Source organism: Mucor velutinosus, assembly GCF_035048745.1.
Source record: "Mucor velutinosus strain NIH1002 chromosome Unknown tig00001544, whole genome shotgun sequence".
NCBI lineage: Eukaryota > Fungi > Mucoromycota > Mucoromycetes > Mucorales > Mucoraceae > Mucor > Mucor velutinosus.
In genome coordinates this window covers 445,991-466,834 of record NW_027041908.1, presented here as the reverse complement: position 1 = coordinate 466,834, position 20,844 = coordinate 445,991, and the positions used below count along the sequence as shown (strand labels likewise).

The 20,844-nt window shown below is 40.3% G+C and overlaps 11 protein-coding genes across 11 annotated transcripts; 6 read left to right on the top strand and 5 right to left on the bottom strand.

Annotated features, from left to right (window-relative positions):
- Positions 1 to 4,278: 4,278 nt before the first annotated feature.
- Positions 4,279 to 4,809, bottom strand: ATC70_005473 (uncharacterized protein; the record flags this gene model as incomplete). The annotated part of the gene is made up of 1 exon (XM_064824761.1): positions 4,279 to 4,809. The coding sequence occupies one exon, from the start codon at positions 4,807 to 4,809 to the stop codon at positions 4,279 to 4,281; it is 531 nt and encodes a 176-aa protein (XP_064680138.1).
- A 1,025-nt stretch (positions 4,810 to 5,834) lies between these two features.
- Positions 5,835 to 6,677, top strand: ATC70_005472 (uncharacterized protein; the record flags this gene model as incomplete). The annotated part of the gene is made up of 1 exon (XM_064824760.1): positions 5,835 to 6,677. One exon carries the CDS (start codon positions 5,835 to 5,837, stop codon positions 6,675 to 6,677), a length of 843 nt encoding a protein of 280 aa, XP_064680137.1.
- A 240-nt stretch (positions 6,678 to 6,917) lies between these two features.
- IDP1_2 (Isocitrate dehydrogenase [NADP], mitochondrial precursor (Oxalosuccinate decarboxylase)) lies at positions 6,918 to 7,977 on the top strand (the record flags this gene model as incomplete). Its single annotated transcript, XM_064824759.1, has 5 exons — positions 6,918 to 6,973; positions 7,030 to 7,111; positions 7,171 to 7,265; positions 7,320 to 7,463; positions 7,545 to 7,977. The coding sequence occupies 5 exons, from the start codon at positions 6,918 to 6,920 to the stop codon at positions 7,975 to 7,977; spliced, it is 810 nt and encodes a 269-aa protein (XP_064680136.1).
- A 57-nt stretch (positions 7,978 to 8,034) lies between these two features.
- ATC70_005470 (uncharacterized protein) lies at positions 8,035 to 9,044 on the bottom strand (the record flags this gene model as incomplete). The annotated part of the gene is made up of 5 exons (XM_064824758.1): positions 8,035 to 8,230; positions 8,285 to 8,532; positions 8,585 to 8,715; positions 8,768 to 8,808; positions 8,881 to 9,044. 5 exons carry the CDS (start codon positions 9,042 to 9,044, stop codon positions 8,035 to 8,037), a joined length of 780 nt encoding a protein of 259 aa, XP_064680135.1.
- Positions 9,045 to 9,597: 553 nt separating this feature from the next.
- ATC70_005469 (uncharacterized protein) lies at positions 9,598 to 11,475 on the top strand (the record flags this gene model as incomplete). The annotated part of the gene is made up of 6 exons (XM_064824757.1): positions 9,598 to 9,785; positions 9,849 to 9,960; positions 10,019 to 10,271; positions 10,349 to 10,489; positions 10,546 to 10,953; positions 11,012 to 11,475. The coding sequence occupies 6 exons, from the start codon at positions 9,598 to 9,600 to the stop codon at positions 11,473 to 11,475; spliced, it is 1,566 nt and encodes a 521-aa protein (XP_064680134.1).
- A 439-nt stretch (positions 11,476 to 11,914) lies between these two features.
- Positions 11,915 to 14,277, bottom strand: ATC70_005468 (uncharacterized protein; the record flags this gene model as incomplete). Its single annotated transcript, XM_064824756.1, has 13 exons — positions 11,915 to 11,989; positions 12,041 to 12,067; positions 12,123 to 12,190; positions 12,253 to 12,357; positions 12,411 to 12,518; positions 12,608 to 12,767; positions 12,819 to 12,921; positions 12,976 to 13,040; positions 13,099 to 13,349; positions 13,410 to 13,519; positions 13,590 to 13,645; positions 13,764 to 13,812; positions 13,871 to 14,277. The coding sequence occupies 13 exons, from the start codon at positions 14,275 to 14,277 to the stop codon at positions 11,915 to 11,917; spliced, it is 1,584 nt and encodes a 527-aa protein (XP_064680133.1).
- A 478-nt stretch (positions 14,278 to 14,755) lies between these two features.
- Positions 14,756 to 16,079, top strand: ATC70_005467 (uncharacterized protein; the record flags this gene model as incomplete). The annotated part of the gene is made up of 6 exons (XM_064824755.1): positions 14,756 to 14,877; positions 14,937 to 14,980; positions 15,036 to 15,283; positions 15,359 to 15,658; positions 15,718 to 15,900; positions 15,963 to 16,079. The coding sequence occupies 6 exons, from the start codon at positions 14,756 to 14,758 to the stop codon at positions 16,077 to 16,079; spliced, it is 1,014 nt and encodes a 337-aa protein (XP_064680132.1).
- Positions 16,080 to 16,201: 122 nt separating this feature from the next.
- Positions 16,202 to 16,562, bottom strand: ATC70_005466 (uncharacterized protein; the record flags this gene model as incomplete). The annotated part of the gene is made up of 2 exons (XM_064824754.1): positions 16,202 to 16,284; positions 16,346 to 16,562. 2 exons carry the CDS (start codon positions 16,560 to 16,562, stop codon positions 16,202 to 16,204), a joined length of 300 nt encoding a protein of 99 aa, XP_064680131.1.
- A 663-nt stretch (positions 16,563 to 17,225) lies between these two features.
- On the top strand, positions 17,226 to 18,978 carry PDA1_1 (alpha subunit of pyruvate dehydrogenase; the record flags this gene model as incomplete). The annotated part of the gene is made up of 8 exons (XM_064824753.1): positions 17,226 to 17,234; positions 17,346 to 17,457; positions 17,514 to 17,724; positions 17,783 to 17,917; positions 18,002 to 18,367; positions 18,450 to 18,566; positions 18,631 to 18,763; positions 18,838 to 18,978. 8 exons carry the CDS (start codon positions 17,226 to 17,228, stop codon positions 18,976 to 18,978), a joined length of 1,224 nt encoding a protein of 407 aa, XP_064680130.1.
- Positions 18,979 to 19,095: 117 nt separating this feature from the next.
- On the bottom strand, positions 19,096 to 19,410 carry RMD1_1 (sporulation protein rmd1; the record flags this gene model as incomplete). The annotated part of the gene is made up of 1 exon (XM_064824752.1): positions 19,096 to 19,410. One exon carries the CDS (start codon positions 19,408 to 19,410, stop codon positions 19,096 to 19,098), a length of 315 nt encoding a protein of 104 aa, XP_064680129.1.
- A 567-nt stretch (positions 19,411 to 19,977) lies between these two features.
- ATC70_005463 (uncharacterized protein) lies at positions 19,978 to 20,831 on the top strand (the record flags this gene model as incomplete). Its single annotated transcript, XM_064824751.1, has 2 exons — positions 19,978 to 20,044; positions 20,098 to 20,831. The coding sequence occupies 2 exons, from the start codon at positions 19,978 to 19,980 to the stop codon at positions 20,829 to 20,831; spliced, it is 801 nt and encodes a 266-aa protein (XP_064680128.1).
- Between the last annotated feature and the right edge of the window lie 13 nt (positions 20,832 to 20,844).

Below are 20,844 nucleotides of genomic sequence, written 5' to 3'. Positions count from 1 at the left end.
ATATCGACATTTATAATTTCCTGGGCAAATACAAGATTTTATTGATATAAAATAAGCAATGTTTAATGTGTACTCATATCAGGCACACGCATTTAATGTGTATTGTATAGTTTTTCATTTTATTTATTGTAAAAAATAATGGTCTCTCTTGGTTGCTTTTACAAAAAGCTTACAGGTTGAACCACGAGAAGGTGGAGACCAATCTCAACCCAAAAAGTGAAAGTAGGCATGGGGGAAGGGAAACACATGACAACACAGAAGACTTATTACAGAAGACTTATTACAGAAGACTTACTACAGAAGACTTATTACAGAAGACTTACTACAGAAAACTTATTACAGAAGACTTACTACAGAAGACTTATTCCAGAAGACTTACTAGAGAAACCCTCACACCAAAGACACGAAACTCTCAAAAGACAAAGTACCAAAGACTTGAAAACCTCAGAGTGTGCCCTTAAAAATCCCCCATGCGAAAGAATACGACCAAATAAATATAAATATCTATATACTAGGACCAGAGAGAGCCAGAGAGAGCCAGAGAGAGCCAGAGAGAGCCAGAGAGAGCCAGAGAGAGCCAGAGAGAGCCAGAGAGAGCCAGAGAGAACCAAAAGTATCCAAAGAGAACCAAAAGTATCCAAAGAGAACCAGAGAGAACCAAAAGTATCCAAAGTGAACCAGAGAGAACCAAAAGTATCCAAAGAAAGCCGTCAAGTAGAATAGAACCAGTCTTGAAATACCATAAGCCTTGTATTGTGAACCACCCTGATTCAGAGCATGTTACCATCCGTTATGTGCAGACAAGACAAATATACTTACATGATCACCAGTCTTCTAGTAGCGTCTATTGTTTTTGAGAGAAAAAAAAAAAAAAAAAAAAAGATGAAGAAAAAGATAAAGAAAGGACGTGAGATAAAGAGAGAAATCTTCTACCTTTTATACCTTGATTACAGTAGCAACAATTTAAGGAGACACGCAAAAAACACTTCAAACGCAATTCTGAACGCTACTGGCATCCAGAGACAATGCAACTAATACCATTGGAATCGCCTTCAACTGCCCTACAATATGATATGCATTATTACTACTGTATACACACAAGATATGATATAAACTCATATGGTTTATTTCGTTTATTGATTAAACACAGTCAGCTTGTTTACATTTACATCTTGTATTCGGTTGATAACGGAAAGTGAACAATTTGATTCGCTTTGGATTTGAAAAGTTCGAGCAAAATGTAAACAATAACGGGTTCTTTATCAGTATAGTTTTGCAGTGATTGCAGTATATAAATTACATGTATTCACTATTTTATATGTACAAGCAGAGCTGTCAAAGTTCTGGTGCTACTGTCACCAACAGGATATGCTCTTACTTCTTTGAAAAGAATGTAGGCAAGTTGCACGGAAAACAAACAAACAAAAAGTCATCGTTCAATTAGAGTGAGCATATTGGTAGTAGTGCAAGCAAACCCATTTGAAGCTATATTTTACAATGTGTATCCAAGTAAAAGGCAATCTTGATCCGCTGCTTTTGGGCCTGTAGAACACTTGGGTGACATGACGCCGCCTCAAAATACAGTATTTGCATGATTTTTAAAAAAGTGTGTATGTATAAACCAGTTGTCTGTCTTCGTTAGTGCTCAGTAGAAACCTCACATGTATTTCATAATTAGTATTGCCATCTATTTGCTAAAAATTCCTAGTAACAGGAGATGTGATGGCCCTTACACTTTAATAAAATGGACATTTGGCATTAGGTTCCCAAGCGTATATGGTATTATAGCATTGCCTTAGTGGCTGCTATAGTATAGCCTAGTAGTGGTATCTCAATGTACAGTACATCAAACCTCAAGTGCCATTTGCAATTTTGAATAGCAAGAAAGTTTGCGTTTCATATTAGGCCATTTATTTGAATATGTAATAAACAATGATTAATCCGAGTGTCAGAAACAAAATGTGCTTCAGAATCAGGCAAAAGTAGAGAGAATAAGCTACTATAATACTTTTTTCAAATTGCAATCCTCTTTATATTAGCTTCAAGATCGTGGATTACATTGATATCAGAAGCACTCAAAATCAATTGAATTCTCGCTTAACGTCTATTCCAGATTGGACAGATTTTGATCTAAAAACGACTCGGTTGATCTATTTTGCAGAATTGGACTATATTAGATGCGATGATCATCTTATACTTTCTAATGCATTTCTGGAGTGCTTTTCAAGGCGCATCGAATGATGGTGCTTATGGCAGATGTTTATAATAAACGCATCGAGCAATATCAAAAAATATGAAATGAGGTTTCTAGCAAAAATGTCAAAAACTTACATATAAAAGATACACAAACGACGTTTCAAGGGTTGCTTTGGATTGATAGCAACATTTTGATGTAATACATACCATAGTAAAAGTCATCATCTTCAAGGTAAAAAAAAAAAAAAAAAAAAATGCGATTGTTTGATTTTCGATGAAAACCATGAGGGATACCTCATGCTTTTTGGTCCCCAAAAAGTTGAGCAAGGGTGGCAGGAAGTTAGCTCTCGATGAGAGCAACGGTTTGGTGCTATTCTGGCAGTCTAAAACGGCCTGAAACACGAAAAAACACGGTTCAAATTCACTTGGTTTATGCGGTGCTTTGCATAGTTTTGAGTAGTAAGAGGCAATATAAGTATGCTGTCTGTACGCATACTAGTTATTTCCATTGATACAAATGTGAGGCATTGTAAAAGAGCCAGATCCATAATTACAGACCGTTTCTGGAAGGTCTTTAGGTGATACTGGGAAGTTACAACATTGCCCTATGAGGCAGTTTTACTATAGCAAAGCGAAGGTGAAAAGCCATGGCAAGTAAGCATCTAACCCAACATTTGGGAATATTAATCTGATTGAGGAGTTTACCGTAGCGAAGCGAAGAAGGTGCAAAACTATAGTATTCAAGCAGCAAAATCGGGGTTTCATTTTCATTATTAATAAACTTTCCAACAACATAACGCATCAAACTATGCATGAATTAGCTTTACCAGAGTCAACATACCTCCTATTCGAATTATAAATTGCTCAAGCTACAGAACTGCCTTTCCAGTAAATTGTAGCCACCAAAGATGTGATTTATGCCGTGTAAATAAACTCTACAAAGCAATACCTAATCAAATTTGACAGCTTTCAAGCCTTCATATCTTGACATGTAGGCCTTTCTGAGCCACTGGAATGACGCCAAACAATTGCGCTTGAATAATAGTAACATCCTGACATCTTTGCCCAACTTTTTGGCCCAAAAAAAACATGACCAAAAATCGACCAAAAAGCAAGAGGTATCCCTCATGGTTTTCATCAAAAATCAAACGATCGCGTTTTTCACCTTGAAAACGAAGAACTTTACTATGGTATATATTAATTCAAAATGTTTCTATAGTCCCAAAGCAGCCCCTAAAACCACTTTTATCAGGTCTTCATATGCAAAATTTCGACATTTTGGTCAAAAACCTCATTTCATATTTTTTCAAATTGCTCAATAAGTTTATTCAAAACGTCTATTGTACTTGGCATCATTGGAAGCGCCTTGAAAAGCACTACAAAAGTGTATTAGGAGGCGTAAGGTGGTCATCACAATTTGTATAGTCGAATATTACAAAATAGATGAAAGAAGTGGAAAAAAGACACTATCTGTCCAATCTTGAACGGAAAAAATAAACTGAGTTTGAATTGATTTTGGCGACGGCATGGCTGCTTGCTGACCTAAATGCCTTACTGTTGATAACAATGATGATGGCAATATTGATTGCGATACTGATTAAATGTAGATCATAGAATTGAAAGGACAATTGCTTAACTCAAATATTTCTTCTTGGGAGTTTTAACTCGTAAAGATATCTTTTGCAATGGCAATATCTTAAAAACGTCGCTGTAGATCTTACACAAGTCCTATATTTACTTATGACCATCTTTATGTCGACCACCTCAAGAGCAACATCAACGGTTGGATACCTCCCCCTCCTGGCTCTGATGATATAGCCTATTAATTGATTGTTTAAAACCTACTTGATATACCAGATTTTTATTGTCTCTGATTTAAAATGTCTTCAGCGAGAGCCGCAGGGCAACGCCGTCATCGAGCGTAGCGAGATTGATCGGCTAGGAAGAACAGTATCTACAAAAAATCCTGTGATGCAACTTTGTTTTTCTGTATAGTGTCAGGTAAGTTGAACGAGATTCATAACACTGAGCCATCATACAATGCCTTTTTAATTATCCAAGTAAGGAACGTTTGAAACTATCTTAAACTCTGGATGCCTCGGCAGCCTTCTTAGACTTTTTGGAAGCCTTTTTGGCCTTTTTAGGGGCCTTCTCGGCCTTTTCACTTGACTTTTTAGCATCCTTCTTGGACTTCTTGCTAGCTTTCTTGGCGACCTTCTTTCCCTGCTTACCGGTAGGAATGGGCTGTTGAACTGAACTGGTGATCTCAGAGACGTTAGCAGAAGCCGTGCCGCTAAAAGAAGCAGCAGCAGAGGCAGAGGACAACATGACAGATGCAGATGCAGTGGCAGTAGCCGAGGCCATGCCAGTAGTAGGAACAAAGATGGCGGTAGCAGTGCTCAAGGGAATACCGCCGGAAGTAGAGAGATTGATACAAGTGAAGCCACTAGCACTGACATTTGCGCTGTGCGTGGTATTCAAAGCCTCAGCAGGGTCAAAGTTTTTGGTATTGTCTACATTGGCGGTAGCGATGGGTTCAGGGACAACAGCAGATACGGAGGAGATGACGGTGGCAGCCACAGCAAGCGAGATGAAGAGCAAGGAGCGCGCCATGATTTAAATGAATGTATAGAGTTGGGAGGTTTTTGGCATCCTGCCTATTCAATCCCATATTTATAGTAAATATCGGGCGTCTGTTGGTAGCTAGATGCTCGATTTAAACTTTTTTATAGGCTTCCATTTAAATTGATACAATAACATGGACACTGAGCCGATAGACAGCATGTTTCAAGTTTACTTTATCATTTTGGTGAAACGTAATGACTGATGAATGTATACACGGATAGCCATCTGTGTTGAAATGTAGATATTCGAGGAAAGAGTCAAGTAAATGACATGTGTATCCATGGAGAATTAGATGCCAATATTTGCAATGTCGATCATCAGTGTCAAAACGACGCACAATTTAATAAATATTGGGGAAAGCACAAATTTAGAGTCTGAATAAAGGTTCAACAGGCGTCATTTTTATCCAAAGAATACCTGAAACAAGCTGTATTTTCAATAGGATCTTTCGAAAGCCCTAATTTTGTCATGCTTTTATGGATTTGACCTGATGATTTGCTATGAGATACGCTTAAAAATTAACGCGTCTGGTTGATACATCACATTCGAAAGATTTGTGCGTCAGTAAGATGTCAAAACGCAAGTATGCTCATAATAGCAAATGTATCATTGGCTCATTAGTAGCATATGAATCCACGGCGAGCAATAAACAACATTTGGAAAAAAAAGCATTCATTCAAAATTCACATTAAACCAAGAAGCGGTGTACTTGCTCATTAAATACTAATGGTAGCTGAAAAACTGTACAGTGATCAGTAGATCTTGCACATAAAAGCTGCTGGTATCCTGGTGTACGTACTAATTGAGGCAATGTAACCTTTAAAGGAGGCCTGAAGTGACCTGCTAGATGATTTAAACCCAGTGTACACAATACAATAGCCCATTTGGCGGGAGGCTGTGTGTGTGTGTGTGTGTGTGTCTGTGTCTGTGTCTGTGTGTGTCTGTCTTTTGCTTCTTTTTTTTTATTTTTCATCATTCTTCGGTTCATCACAAGACGATACTTTTCAACAGCCATGGGCTCCGAGACTTACTATGCAGTGATGGTTGGAAAACAGCCTGGTGTGTACAAGACTTGGTCCGAATGTCAAGTACAGGTGAAGGGATTTAGAAATGCTCAATACAAAAAGTTTCCCACCATGGAAGAAGCGCAAGCATTTGTCGATTTGGGCGCACCTACAGTCAATTTCAAACCGCCACAACAGGAACCCAAATTCCAGGCAACACGAGTGAGCATCTTTGATCAAAACAAACGTGAATCATTATTTACGGCAGACGATCCTGCACCAACCACCAAAATCCTACCCAAGCGAAGCCGTCAAAGCAGCAGCAACTCGGATAATGAGAGACCTAGTAAATTGCAAAATACAGGGCTGGATCGCAAACCTACTTATGCAAAGAAAGAACCCTATGCAGTAGTGTACACGGATGGCGCTTCATCGAATAACGGCAAACATCACGCTCGTGCTGGCTACGGTGTGTATTGGGGAGACAACGACCCTCGCAATGTGAGTGCACGATTAAAGGGAGAGCGACAAACCAACCAACGAGCAGAAGCAATGGCTGTGTTGCATGTGCTAGAGGACACAAAGGAGAGCGATAAACCATTAGAGATCAGAACGGATTCTCAGTACGTGATTAATGCTGTAACTGTTTGGTATAAAAGCTGGGTTAAGAGGAACTGGATCGCTACAAATGGAAAAGAAGTTCAGAATAGAGATTTGTTTGAGCCCATTGTCAATCTCATGAAAAGTAGAAAGACAGATGTTAAGTTCACATACGTCCCTGGTCATAGTGGTTTTGAGGGCAATGAGAAGGCAGATCAACTCGCTGTAGCAGGCGCGCAATTGGAATATTGATGCTTCAATTGAGATGTCCGTTATTTAAATAAACTTGATTTGATGCCATATGATACAGTAGCATGATAGTGAGACCTTTGTATCCACTGTTGTAACTTACACTGGGCTTCAATGTGACATCGAAACAATTACGCGTCTACCGCTCTGTTACGCATGCAGTTCATCCTGAGCTGTAGACAAGTATACATTTATTGTTTCTTTCTGTGATATTACAAATATTGAACATTTAAACATTAAACGATGGCTACCAAGACAACTTTAGGAAAAGGCGGTTTTAGTTTCGAGAATTACACAAGGTATATTGGAAGACACAGTACATGGCATATGCAGCATCTCACGGTATTCATGTTAGAAATAAGGCACTCGAGTCCAACGGTGCTAAACCTCCCAAGGCTACCAGTACGGGTACCACTATTGTTGGTGTCGTTTTCAAGGTAAAGCACTGTACAGAGGGTATTTGGCAGAGCAGTAAATGCTGAACATGTTGCATTAGGATGGTATTTGTTTAGGCGCTGATACCAGAGCTACTGAAGGCCCTATTGTAGCCGACAAAAACTGTGAAAAGATCCATTACATTGCTCCCAACATGTAAGCTAATACAAGACAGCAGAGATTAGCAAGTATACTGAATCGATAGGATAGTTACTGTTGTGGTGCAGGTACTGCCGCCGATACTGAATTCACCACCAACCTCATCAGCTCTCAAATCGAATTGCATAGTTTATCAACTGGTAGAAAGCCTCGTGTTGTTACAGCCATGACACTATTGAAGCAGATGCTTTACAAGTAAATGATATATACTTATATATATATATATATATTGGAACTACCACAGAGACGACAGGCGACTAAACAACTCTTTTCTAGATATCAAGGTCATATTGGTGCCGCCCTTGTTTTGGGTGGTTTTGATGCTACTGGACCTCAGTTATATACCGTGTACCCTCACGGCAGCACTGACAAATTACCCTACGTTACTATGGGTTCAGGTTCATTGGCAGCAATGAGTGTATTTGAAAGTAAATGGAAGCCCAACATGGACCGCCAAGAAGCTATTGATATTGTTCGAGAGGCTATTGAAGCTGGTGTCTTTAACGATCTTGGATCAGGTTCAAATGTCGATGTTTGTGTCATTACAAAGGATGACACTGATTACCTCCGTAATTATGCTCGTCCTAATGAACGTGGTGTCAAGGAGCAAAGTTACCGCTTCCCCAGAGGTACAACAGCTGTATTGAAGTCTTCAATCGAGAAGTTTGCTACTGTAGTTGAGGGTGATTCAATGGATATCTCGTTATAAATTCGTTAAATAAATGCGTGTAAATCTTTTATTTTCTTGTTCATCTTGCAATGAAATTTATTGTACATCCTTTGGAACGCTCAACCAGAAATCAGGCTCTAGCTTGTCTATGGTTTCTTTTGGAAAGGTTTGGATTGAGAGATCACTAAAGATCTGGTTATTGTCAAATTCCTTGGGAAACAATACAACATCTAGAATATCAACAGCAGGGATGAGGTAGGGACATTCCCTCTTGAGATCCTTTTCCAGTTGACTAATGCAACTCGTTAGCACCACAATCTATTAACAAATTGAGGAGATGACCCACCTTCCGACATACATGTCAAATCGGTTACCAATGATGGTAACGTTTGGCAAATGCTTCTCATTCCAATTCGCGCTTAGTGTGTTGCTGTACAATCCTCTTCCACAGTGAGGCATATAAAACAGTGTTGGCTTGTCAGCAAGCCGCTTTCCATCCTCGTTCTCGGCAATAATTTCTATTTTATGCAGTTTGCACAGCTCCATGTCTAATGCTGTCATGACTGGATCAAAGATATACATGGTGCCAGGGATCTTTTTTCGAGTTTGATTAATGCATACACTACAGAGAGACAAGCAAACTTACCTTTAGTAGTTCTCGGAGTAGCAGTGCCAACACAAACTGATACTGTGCGTTCTTTGACTTCTGCATTGATCCAATGCCATAACACACAATATCGTGTGGCTTTGTAGCTACTAAATGGTCATCAAAGATCACTGTATACTACTGTTAGTGCGTTGTCGATTCACTGTTCCAATGCGACTGTACCTAGCAGATCTTTGTAGAATCGACTGTTGACCAATGCCTCCCTAGGACATACATTAGTACGAGAGAGAGAGAGAGAGAGAGAGACCACTGATGCGTTTGCGTTGATGACATACCTGCGTTGCTTTAGGTTGATTGAAATGTCATCAATATTCCAGTCATCTGGATCTTGAAAGGTATATCTGCTGTTCTTTTTATTCTTCTTTTTACTGCTTATCACTGGCTTGTACTTGAAGCGCTCTACTTTGACAAATCCATCCTCATCAAGTTGGTCTGTCATTTTGGTATTTGAGTAAGAAGGGATTGAAAAATTTATTGACAACAGCCAATTTATCCAATCACACCATGTTCAATGGCATTTCTGATAGAAATCACTTTAAAAAATTGAGAAATCTCTAGGCTCAAATGAAGAATTGAAAGAGGCCAGCACGTATTGTACGTACTTGTGCTTGAGAAAAATGAAAGACGAAGCGTCTCAGAGGAATTGGCCATGCTACTCGTTGGTGTATTGATTACATACAGTCTGTGTGATTTGGATTTCCAAAAAGACATGCCAATAGATCAAAAGCTACAAATTTGAAGTTTCATCCATGTATAGTAGCTGATGCAAGCCCAATGTCGCATCAGTATTGCTCGCTTGCTCATTTGGAATACACTGGGCAAATGCTTCTATACATCTCCATGAGAGCATCTAACTGCACCGGAAAGGTAGTCAAAACAAGGCGGAGAATTTGGTCAGGACTACATTTGATGAGTCTTGTATTTTTTGGTGATCCTATTCTTTTTTTCTTTCTTTCTTTCTTTCTTTCCTACTCCATTATACACCCAAAGACATGCCTACGACAAGGTTTGCTTCCTCTACAGGCAACACAGATTCCACAGCCTTGAATGGGAATATAACTGCTGAATCCATCCAAGAACAGCGTCAGAAATCCTTCAATGGTAGAAAGAAGCGTGAAGTGCCTAGTGACCTCTCCCCTAAACAAAAAATCATGATCCAGTTCATAAATCATATCACAGAGTAACGTATCAAATGTCACTGCCACATGTACTAGAGTACTCATATACTCGTCATGCTACATAGTGTCGATAAAAAGCACCTCTTATGGAGCAAAGCTGCAGACGAATCTATTGGTATTGATACAGTGATAGAGCGCGTGTACAAGCTAAAGTACAAGGATTTCGCTTCATTAAAGGTACTTGTCCTCCTGACATGACATGGAAAATGGCTCTCACCAATAGGCAAAACACTAGGCTGATTTAGATAAGGTCTTTTCTGCGTGCATTCACATTATCAAGAAATCAATCCCTGAACTGGACGCGTTCAAGAAGCTGTACACATACACCAACCATAGCCTCGCATTAGAAGCATCTCGACTTGAGGAAGAATTAGAGGAAAACGAGCATGTTGTTGAATTCATCTCCTTGTTCAGACCAACCAATGATGGATATGCGTTTACAGACATGATTGCTAGAGATCCAGCTGCTACACCCATTACTAATTATCGTAAGTGGATGAAGAGAGATCAGCAAAGTGTAAACATGGTTTAATCAATGGGTGCTTTTTTTTTTCTTTCTCTCTAGCACACAATATCCATGAATTGATTGTTCATAAAGCGCAAGCAGCAGCACTAGATGAAGTGCCTTTATTGAAAGACGTTGTCGCACCACCACCTACCTATTACTCGAAAATCGTTCGACATGAAGACAAGCCCATCGTACCCAGTAAGTGGTCCCTCCGTTGATGAATGATGAGCTCTATAGACTAACCCATGCACCAGTCAATTGGCTTGATTTTGGCGCCTTTTCCAGTTTTGCACCCGCTTCCGATTCAAATAATGCAAATGCGACATACGAAAATACATACATGGGACGTTCCGCAAAACGATTCAAAAAGTGGGAGCAAAAGCAATTGGAGAAGGAAGACGAGACAGAGGAACCAGCAGCAGAGGAGATGGACACAAACGATGAGGAACTAAACGCATTATGGCTCGAAAAGGAGGGATTCGACGTCAAAGCCATAGAAGAAGCCGTCAACAACAACAACAACAACAACACACCTGATAACATTGCACAAGAATTAGAGCGAAATTGCCAATTACTAGAGCAGCTTGTTCAATATCAACACTCTCGCTTCAGCGCAGGAAAAACAAAGTGGGATGCCGTTGAGGAGAAAGAAGTCGAGATTGGTAAGTGTCTGTTGTACGGTATCTATATGGCACCCTCCATCTCATACGTCTATTTCAGCTAAAACATTGGAAAAACACATGATGGCCATGCTATCAAAACTACCACCCAATGCGACAACAGATACAGACATCATAGAAAGCACCATGACTCGTCTACCTTTGCTGGATTCATCTTATAGAGGCACATTACCACCGCACAAAATATTCTCATTCCCTACAACAGAGAGAGCCGAGAATTTACCTCCCTATGCAAACATCACACCCACTTACTCCAAAGATAACTGGAGATTGGTTCGAGTAGCTCCCGTGCCACCTAAGGATATGACAGGCAATCTTCCTGTTTTTCCTCTGGTAAGCATGATGGAGCAACAGCAACTCAACTTTTACCAAAGAGCGCCATTCCCTGGTCAACCACAGCAGCAGCCATTACCACTACAGCAGCAACCACAAACACAGCAAAGAGTGCCAGTAGCTGCTGCTGGATCATCGTTTGCATATCAGCAACAACCACAACGCAGATAGCTTCATCTCATACTATGGTCCCATATATAATAACATTAATGTAATAAATCAAGATTGGCTTCCGTTTCTCTAATAATGATAGCTCCAGTGTGTACAATACAACTATCAAGCTAAAAAGACACTTTGATGATGATGATGACTATATTTACTACGAATGTCTTGATAACTTTGGAAACATGATTTATTATAATAAAAGAACTCTTGTAAATCGAATATCGAGCAATGAATGTCAAAATGAATCAGATGTACTGTATATATTTTGTCTGTATGTACTATAGGGGAAGGGGGAAATATACAATCAAATCCATTTTACGAAAGACTTGGTTTTTTTTTTTTTTTTTTTTTTTTTTGGACGGTATAGAGATATGAATAGTATTTGAGCAGATTCGATGGTATGTTGATCTAGTGATGATGGTAGTTGATGATCAATCAGTTATTTTCACATTTTTTGTTGCTCGAGGTAATCCACCAAAGCTTGATTACGACGGTAGCCAGCTTTCAATGCTTCTTGGCTCTATAAAAGATATTTAGTCGTTGCAAAATCAATCAATCTAAATGTAACTACCTCGATCGTTTTCAGCCATTTATGTTCCTGTATCCATTAGCAGATTAATGCTTGAGCGTATACAAAGACACATTGTACTTACAATAACTTGTTGGATGCTGAATCTCTTTGTCTTGTCCACCATAATCATATTGTTAATGAGATCCTTTGCTGGTAAAAGGCAGAGTGTGAGTAATGCAATGCCATAACAGGTGACAAGCAGATTTTCATACCATCATCACTGATCTCCTCCCACACAGGTAAACTGTAATCCAATTTTCCACTCTTGATCTGCTCTCTTAATCGTTGTCGATCTTCCTCCTTGCCTTCGTCACCTACTGTCGTTTTATTTGTATTTAGCATTTAACATATCTCGTTTACTGTTACACACCTTGTAGGAATGGCGTACTCGTCGCCAATGCAGTGAACAGAAGAACGCCCAAGCTCCAGACATCAATCTCCTTGCCGTATCCTTTTGACTCTAATAACTCGGGAGCAGCTGATTTGAAAAGAGAGAGAGAGAGAGAGAGAGACAGGAGTTAATAAGAAAACCTCATTTCATGCAGCCATATGCTCGTGTCACTTTACCATACATGATGGTGCCACAGCTCGTCTCAAGGGGCTTGTTGCCACGAATAAAGGTGGAAAGCCCAAAATCACATAGCTTGACAGTAAGAGATTTGCGATCGCACATGATGATGTTTTCCAGCTTGATATCACGATGAACAATGCCGCGACTGTGAAGAAACTGCCATTGTGTTAGTTATATTTGAGTAGGGCAGTTGTCTATGATGCTTACGGAAATGGCGTGTGCAATCTGGTCAAAGATGATCTTGACTTCGTATTCCTTCAGACCCATCTCATGAGATGTGACACTGTCAAACAAGTCCCCGTCAACGCCACTGATAATATACATGGGTTAGATCACTGCTGCTTGTATAGACACCTATACTTACTATTCCATAATAATGTATATCTTATTGTCAATGTCAAACAGTCGATTCACCTGGATAATGCAAGGCTATATACCACCTGTCAGCTTTCAAACTCTTCGCGATGGATAAGAAGGTGCAGCTTACATGAATAGGAAATGATAGACAAACGCCTATTTCGCGGAGCAGTGATTCTTTTGCCTTTGGTTTATTGATCAGTGCATTCTTGTAAATCACCTTCATAGCGACTATCTTGTTGGTTTTTTTGCATTGCGCCTTGAAGACTTGCCCGAAAGAACCAGACCCAATCTTTCCTCCGGTCAGGAAGAGATCGTGGATGGAATCACCAAAGGAAGTGTCCCAATCTGGATTTCGGATGAAAGTGAAAGACGGGTTCTCTATTGCTATATGAGCATCTGGGGTTGTTCGGTAGAAAAGAGTGGATGAATGAAACCTACCTGTGGTATCCTTGTATTTTTCCGGATCAAAGAAGCGAATCTCGTCTTCAGCAGACAGCGTTACGGTGGGGATGAGCATGCGTTTCGAGTTGATCCAGATCCCATTCGAGCTACATTACACAAAAAGGCAAAATTAAGATTTCCGCTTGTTTGTTGTTATTGCTACCATTATTTTCTTACCTTCGATTTGAGAGATAGACAGCCACTTGATGAATACCCTTTTCGTTTTGTGATTTCTATTATCAACATGGAATTGTTTGGTTAGAGTTTTTTTTTTTTTTTTTTTTTTTTTTTTTTTATGCAGCAGTATAAAAAATCAAATTGCGCTCTGCAGCAGCAGCAGCTACTACTTACCACACCATAAATGAAGGCGTGATCTTTCTCGGCGTCCTTGTGTGTGATTCTGGTGTCAAAAAGGCGTGTAAGCATCCTTGCCAGCCAAGTTGGGATGCAATACGTACCTTATCGCAGAGTCCGGATCACCTCCAATCGAATACCCGGCTGGTTCACTGGTCTTTCTATCTTCCACATGTCTAATTAAAAGGAACGGTTCCGTCTTGTTTCGAACCAGAAAACCCCAGGCTCTCTTGTTTTCTTGCGTAAACGTGTAGTTACCAGAAATGCCTTTTGTCATGACACAGGTTTTTGCATTTGTCAGTACAGGGTCAGCTACTTTATGCGACTTTGATTGTCTGGCATAAGCAACTCCACCACGAACACCTGCCAAAGGACAGTTTTGAATTGCAGAATTGGTTCTCTTGACACTTTCGCTCTTATTGATGTAGGAGAGAACCCTGCACGGCCCTTTCCAATTACGATTGGAATTGCTAGAATTACTTCGTAGTCTCCTGGCTGGTGGTATCTTCATGCCTGCTATTTGACAGTGGATATAAATTAAGGGGAATAAGAAAGAAAAAGAAAAAGAAAAAGAAAAAGAAAAAAAAAAAAAAAAAAAAAAAAAAAAAAAGGAGAGAAAGGCAAGATATAAAAAAAAAAAAAAAAAGAGCAAACCAGGAAAGAGGACCTGATACCAAAAGCCCTCTGTCAAAATGATTGTTGCACCGAAAAAAAGAGTGTCAAAATCTGAAATATTCTCACAGAGAACCTCTCTTCTTGTTCATCATCTCAAGGTACGTTGATTTAACAAAGTCCCGTGTTCCATCTGGGCTCTCATCGTCTACAATAACTCTCTCGCCAAAGGGACATTTTACCAATGATTGACTGTCCTGAAGCTCGATCCACCATCGAAAATTTTGCAAGCGCCGACCCACTTTTGTTTCTTGGTCCTACCGTAGTAGCAGCAGCATCCATTCTTTTTGTTTCGCTTATTACATACATACAGCACCATGTTGAAGTTACAATCTGCCTCTCTGCTATGGAAAGACCTTCACATCTCTCCGCACGAGCTTAGACTAAACACCCTTCGTTGTGGACAATCATTTCGATGGAAGCAGCTCAACGAAAACTGGTATGCACATGATGTAATTGTTTAGTGTTTAACGGCTGCTTAAACATCACTCTATTCAGGGTGTCTGTGTTGAACGGCAGATTGGTGGTCTTGAAAGAGACTCGTAAGTGTTGATTGACAAGCAGGACCTTGGACACATGCTGATATACAGAATACAGCCACCACCATCTTGTATGGCTATGATCAGGCGTTGAATGCAGGAGCAGTAACAGAAATCAGAGATTACTTTCAATTGGACAGAGTGTCGCTCCAAGATTGCTATCAACGGTGGTCCAAGATGGATCCCAACTTTGCAAAGAAATCGGTCCATTTCCAAGGCATCCGTATGCTGCGACAAGATCCCTGGGAGAATCTGATTTCGTTTATTTGCAGCAGCAACAACAACATCAGTCGCATCTCGCAGATGGTAAGATGAGGGAGAAAGAGAAAGCGAGCCGCATTGTGTCTGTGTACAAACCCGCTTTTGAATATACAAATTTAGGTAAACAAAATGTGCGTTCGATTCGGCAAGAAGGCAGCAATATTGGATGACACCGAGTTTTATGACTTTCCTACTTTGGACGAGATCACAACAGATGATAACAAGGTGGAGTCTATATTGAGAGAGTTGGGGTTTGGGTACAGGGCGAAATACATTGCCAACACATGTTCCAAGATCAAGGCGGATCATCCAGATCGCAAGGAGAAATGGCTCCATACATTGCGAGAGGTGTCTTATGAAGAAGCCAAGTCGTCACTGATGACATTGCAAGGTGTGGGGCCCAAGGTGGCTGACTGTGTGGTAAGGTGATCCATGTACAGGCTGGATATGTTTCATGTAACTTATCAGTGGGTGCATAGTGTCTCATGTCGTTGGATCAAACTGAATCAATACCAGTAGACACGCATGTCTGGCAAATCGCACTCAGGGATTATGGATTCAGCAGCAAGAAAAAAGGCAAAACACTGGACAGCAAGCTCTACCTTCAAGTGGGGGATCACTTTAGAACGCTATTTGGCGAATACAGTGGATGGGCTCATTCTGTACGTATTCAACGTGTTTAATGAACCCAGAAAGATGCTAATGGAACGATTTTAATTTACAGGTTTTATTTACGGCTGACTTGAAAGGCTTTGAAATGGTGGATAACAACAAGAAGCGAAAGATGGTCAAGGAGCAAGAGATTATTGTGGTGTCCAAAAAGACCAAAAGCAAGCGATGATAGTAATTTTAAGGTATTAGATTAGTAGAGGTAGTAGTAGTAGTAGTAGTAGTAGTAGTAGTAGTAGTAGTAATAAATAGTATTAGATGGTGATATGTATGCGTGTGATTTCTGCAATCAGATTAGGCTCGACGATAACCAGACTGAGAGCTATTGCTCAATTGCCTTGAAAGTTTGCTGGTGTAATGCTTCAGCAATTCCTTGACTGGATGGGTGGATAGGTTAGATTGGGTGAATGATGCAATCGCTCAATGAGAGCTGCTTACCATGTTCAGAGCTGCTATTTCTTCTATGGAGTGGTCTTTCGAGAACTTTTTGTTTATTTTCGTAACAGTACACAGCAGGAGGAGCGGTTGAAAAGGAAACAGTGTTGCTATTTGTTCTTTGCTTTACGCAAGGCACCACTTGATAAGGTTCAGTACCTTGATTTTTGCTATGGTACCAAGTATCAAGAGCAGGGATGTTGTCGTAGATGGAGGTCATGTTGTCAAAGATGTATAAGAGAAAGAGAGAGAGAGAGAGAGAGAGAAGAACATGTAAAAAAAAGAAAAGACTGGCCTTCTTTAAATAGCCAATTTCTTGATCCACTGGATGTACCACACACCACAAGGAAAAAGTTTTCTTGACCCCAATTTGGAATATTTCCCAACCAATCATTACCATCGAATGTCGTACCTAGATGCTATAGGACATATTTCTGTTGTCAATCATGGAAAGAAAGAAAGAAAACGAGGTATTATCATGCACAGACATTTGACACATTTCACACTGGAAAAATGGAAAAAGGAAGATCTACATTTCTTGCGCTTGCTTTCTCCCACTGTTCACAATGCGATGAGCAAGCAATGTATAGGAGATTATAAGAACAACAACAACAACAACAACATGGCATGCATAACTTGATCCTGCTCTCCCCCCCCCCCTTTGTTGTTCAATTTGCCTCCTTTAATATCAAACTGAACAGCCCATTTTTCTTTCTTAACGTTTCTTTCTTTCTCTTTCTCTACAGAACTTGTACAAAAAGATGAGTGGTAACTTTAAAGCTTAATACACGCCTGGCATCAGAGCATTGAATGTCTTTTTTTTTTTTTTTTTTTTTTTTTTTTTTTTTTTTTTGTGAATTTAGATCAAGTTTCCACGCCTTCTATGAGTGGAGTAAGTTTTACCTCTTTATCTCTTTCTCTCTCTTTATCTCTTTCTCTCTCTTTATCTCTCTCTTTCCCAGTTGGAAAATGTAGAAATTGTCTCATCTAACCCATCATTTAGATTACAGTAATTCGTAAAAAGTTGCAAGGTTACGTTGGTTTTGCAAATTTACCAAATCAGGTTCATAGAAAATCAGTGAAAACAGGTTTCCAGTTCACTTGCATGGTAGTCGGTAAGTTACACATCATGATGCGATCATCGTGTCCATGTATTCACTCAGCATGCAAGGTGAATCTGGCCTTGGAAAGTCGACCTTGGTCAATACACTCTTTAACACCCAGCTCTATCCTCCCAAGGACATTGCGGAATTAACAGCAGAGGTGCCCCAAACAGTTGAAATCAAATCTACCACGGCCGATATTGAGGAAAATGGCGTGAAGCTCAAGCTGACTGTAGTGGATACACCTGGTTTTGGTGATTTCGTCAACAATGAGGAGAGGTAAGGCTGCTAATATACTGTCCATCGTTTTGCCAAGTGTCTGATCTCACAAGTCTAGCTGGAAGCCCATCTTGGACGACATTGAATCTCGCTGTGATGCCTATCTTGAGCAAGAGAACAGAGTCAACCGTAGAAAGATGACTGATAACCGCATCCATGCCTGCCTCTACTTTATTGCTCCTACAGGTCATGCGTAAGTGTATAGCAATGAGCGGAATTGCTGATGGCACCCTCCCCTAAGCTCCCCTTTTGACTAACCATCCCACATCTTTTTAAGTTTGAAACCTCTAGATATTGAATTCATGCGTCGTCTTCATACCCGTGTTAATTTGATCCCCATTATTGCCAAAGCAGACACCATGACGGAAGAAGAAGTAGTCGCCTTCAAGGAACGTATCTTGGCTGATATCAACTACCACCGGATCCAAATTTACCAAGCGCCTGTCTATGAATACGACGATATGGAAACCATTGCTGAAAACAGTGAAATCATGTCCAAAATCCCATTTGCTGTGGTTGGTTCTGACAAGGAATTTGAGGCTGAGGGACGTCGTGTGCGTGGTAGAATGTATCCATGGGGTATCATTGAGGTTGATAACGAGGATCATTGTGATTTCGTAAAGCTCCGACAAATGTTGATCCGGTAAGGTCCCACCATTTAGGAGAATTCTCTCCTTACTGTATGTCCTGTGCACACTTGACTCACAAAACGGTTCACATGGTAGCACGCATATGGAAGAACTAAAGGAATACACAAACGATGTCTTGTATGAGAATTACCGCACTGAGAAACTGACAGCCATGGGTATCCAACAGGATCCATCTGTATTTAAGGAAGTCAAGTAAGTTGTTTATATTTCAGGGGCACACACACATTCCTGGTAACTCACATTTGCGGCTCATTAGCCCCATTCAAAAGATGGAGGAGAAGAGGCTTGCTCATGAACAGAAATTGGCCAAGATGGAATCTGAAATGAGGGCTGTATTCCAAGCAAAGGTAACTGAGAAGGAGGCAAAATTGAAGCATTCTGAGGCAGAGGTAAAAATTGAAAAATGAGCAACATGGTATACAGTTTATTTCATTCTAAAAAAACACGGCATCTTATTGACTAGTTGTATGCACGCCACAAAGAGATGAAGGATGCCCTTGATAAACAACGCTCTGAACTAGAGGAGAGAAAACGTCGTTTGGAATCAGGTAGACCCATTACACCCGAGAAGGCCAAAAAGAAGGGATTCTCTTTCAACAAGTAGAAAGATCCATAGAGTACACACATCCACATACCACCGTCTTTCTCCTCTCTCACTCTTTCTCTCTGTCTGTCTGTCTGTCTTTTTAAATGATAAATCTTGATGCATCAAGTCCTGAGGTTATGTCAATGTTGATGTGTTGGCATTTTGTGTGATGGTTGATTTGATGGATTTGTCCAGCTTTTTCAGTGAGCGATCCAGCTGCCTCACTTGAGCCATCAGATCATCATAGGCTCTGCATATTTCCTTGTCGATTTCGTCCCATTCCGCAGAAGGATATATTAAAAAGGCATTTTTCAGTGATGTGTATACAATTTCCATAGACGCACGATCCGTTTGCAAGTCATCTAGATGTTGCTGTATTTCTTCCAGTGCTTCGTACTGAGATTGGACACTGGACTTGTGAGATGTGGTGGCGTTGCGTTTCGGGCCCATTATGTAAGAAAAAAAAAGGGGGGGAGGTAAGAAAAGAAGTGTGTTTGCTGTATATAGGGAGAGAAGAAGAAAAAGAAGAGGAAAAAGACAGAAACTAGGCCCTTTATATATTCTTTGGACAATCAAGACAAGACATTCAACAAATTTCCATTGTAACCTCATATATTGTCAGATTTCAAACCACTGTACAAATGAGCGATTCTGTTTCCTTTCCTAAATAATACATTTAGCCGTGTATGATTTTGCAATGGCCATCGAGTTGCTCATGTAACACATGCAAGCATCTTTTATAGTCAAGTTCCGGACTCCATTTTTCTTTTTAATTCTCTAAAACGATTTCCTGTAGAACTGTAATGGAAGGATCAGGCGATGGCAACCACGATGGGAGCGCACTTGCGGTATAGGACCAATCAGACAGTGATTATACACAGTGATCAAGATATATAAGGTAGATGGCGTATGTACGGCGCGTCTTCCTTATTTATCAACATATTTTGGTGATTCAAACAATGGAAGCACCCGCGATCTTCTTTTTCGCTTAGCATTCAAATGTCAATAAATACAAACATGCTACTTGTCGATGAAGAAACACGCACAGATGTGCTCGACTACTTCCCGGCGATCACAAATAAGAGTACACTAAGAGAAGGGCTATAGAGACATATGACTAATAGATATTATCATTAGAAATATATTATCAACTCCTTACTCAACATATCCATTACCAAGACGCTCAAACGTTTCAAGATGACATTTCTTTCTTAAAGGAGTCTAGTTTGAAATGGCGTGTACCTCTTACAGTGCAGAAGCGGCTGGACATGATGGACACTGATTGGAACAAGCTGCCCTCTACGTTACATGAAATGCCCAATATATACTTGCAAGACTTGGCTTTATTTTTAGATGACTCAACAACGTTATCCAGACTGCTGTATAGTGCCAATATCGACTCGTCCACATGGCAGTGGCAAGAGAAATCAAAGTGCTTTCCGTTGATTGAAACAACAAAAGGTCATGTTGTTTTTAGTCATCCACAACATGAGCGCCAAGCAATGGCAGCAGACAAGTCAAGAAAAGCAACTTATTCGCACCGCAGTGTCCGAAAACTAGCTTTATTTGATACCATGTCCACCATCATCACTACCAGCAGCAGCAGCAGCAGCAGCGGTAAGGATGACAATGCCAACGCTCATAACCCTATTCCACCCGATTATGGAAGAGAGATATCCACCAGTACATCTACGCATGCTGCTGCCAATACAGCGACTACGACGCTTACTGCGGAAACAGCTACATTAGGTGATATCCAAAATAATGCAATACGCTATCGACCACCCGGATGCAAGTTTCTCCCACATCGAGAAATCGATGATTTCATAAAACAGAAAAAGCAAGTGAACAGTAATGTCAGACAGGAGTAGGATGCGTAGCTCA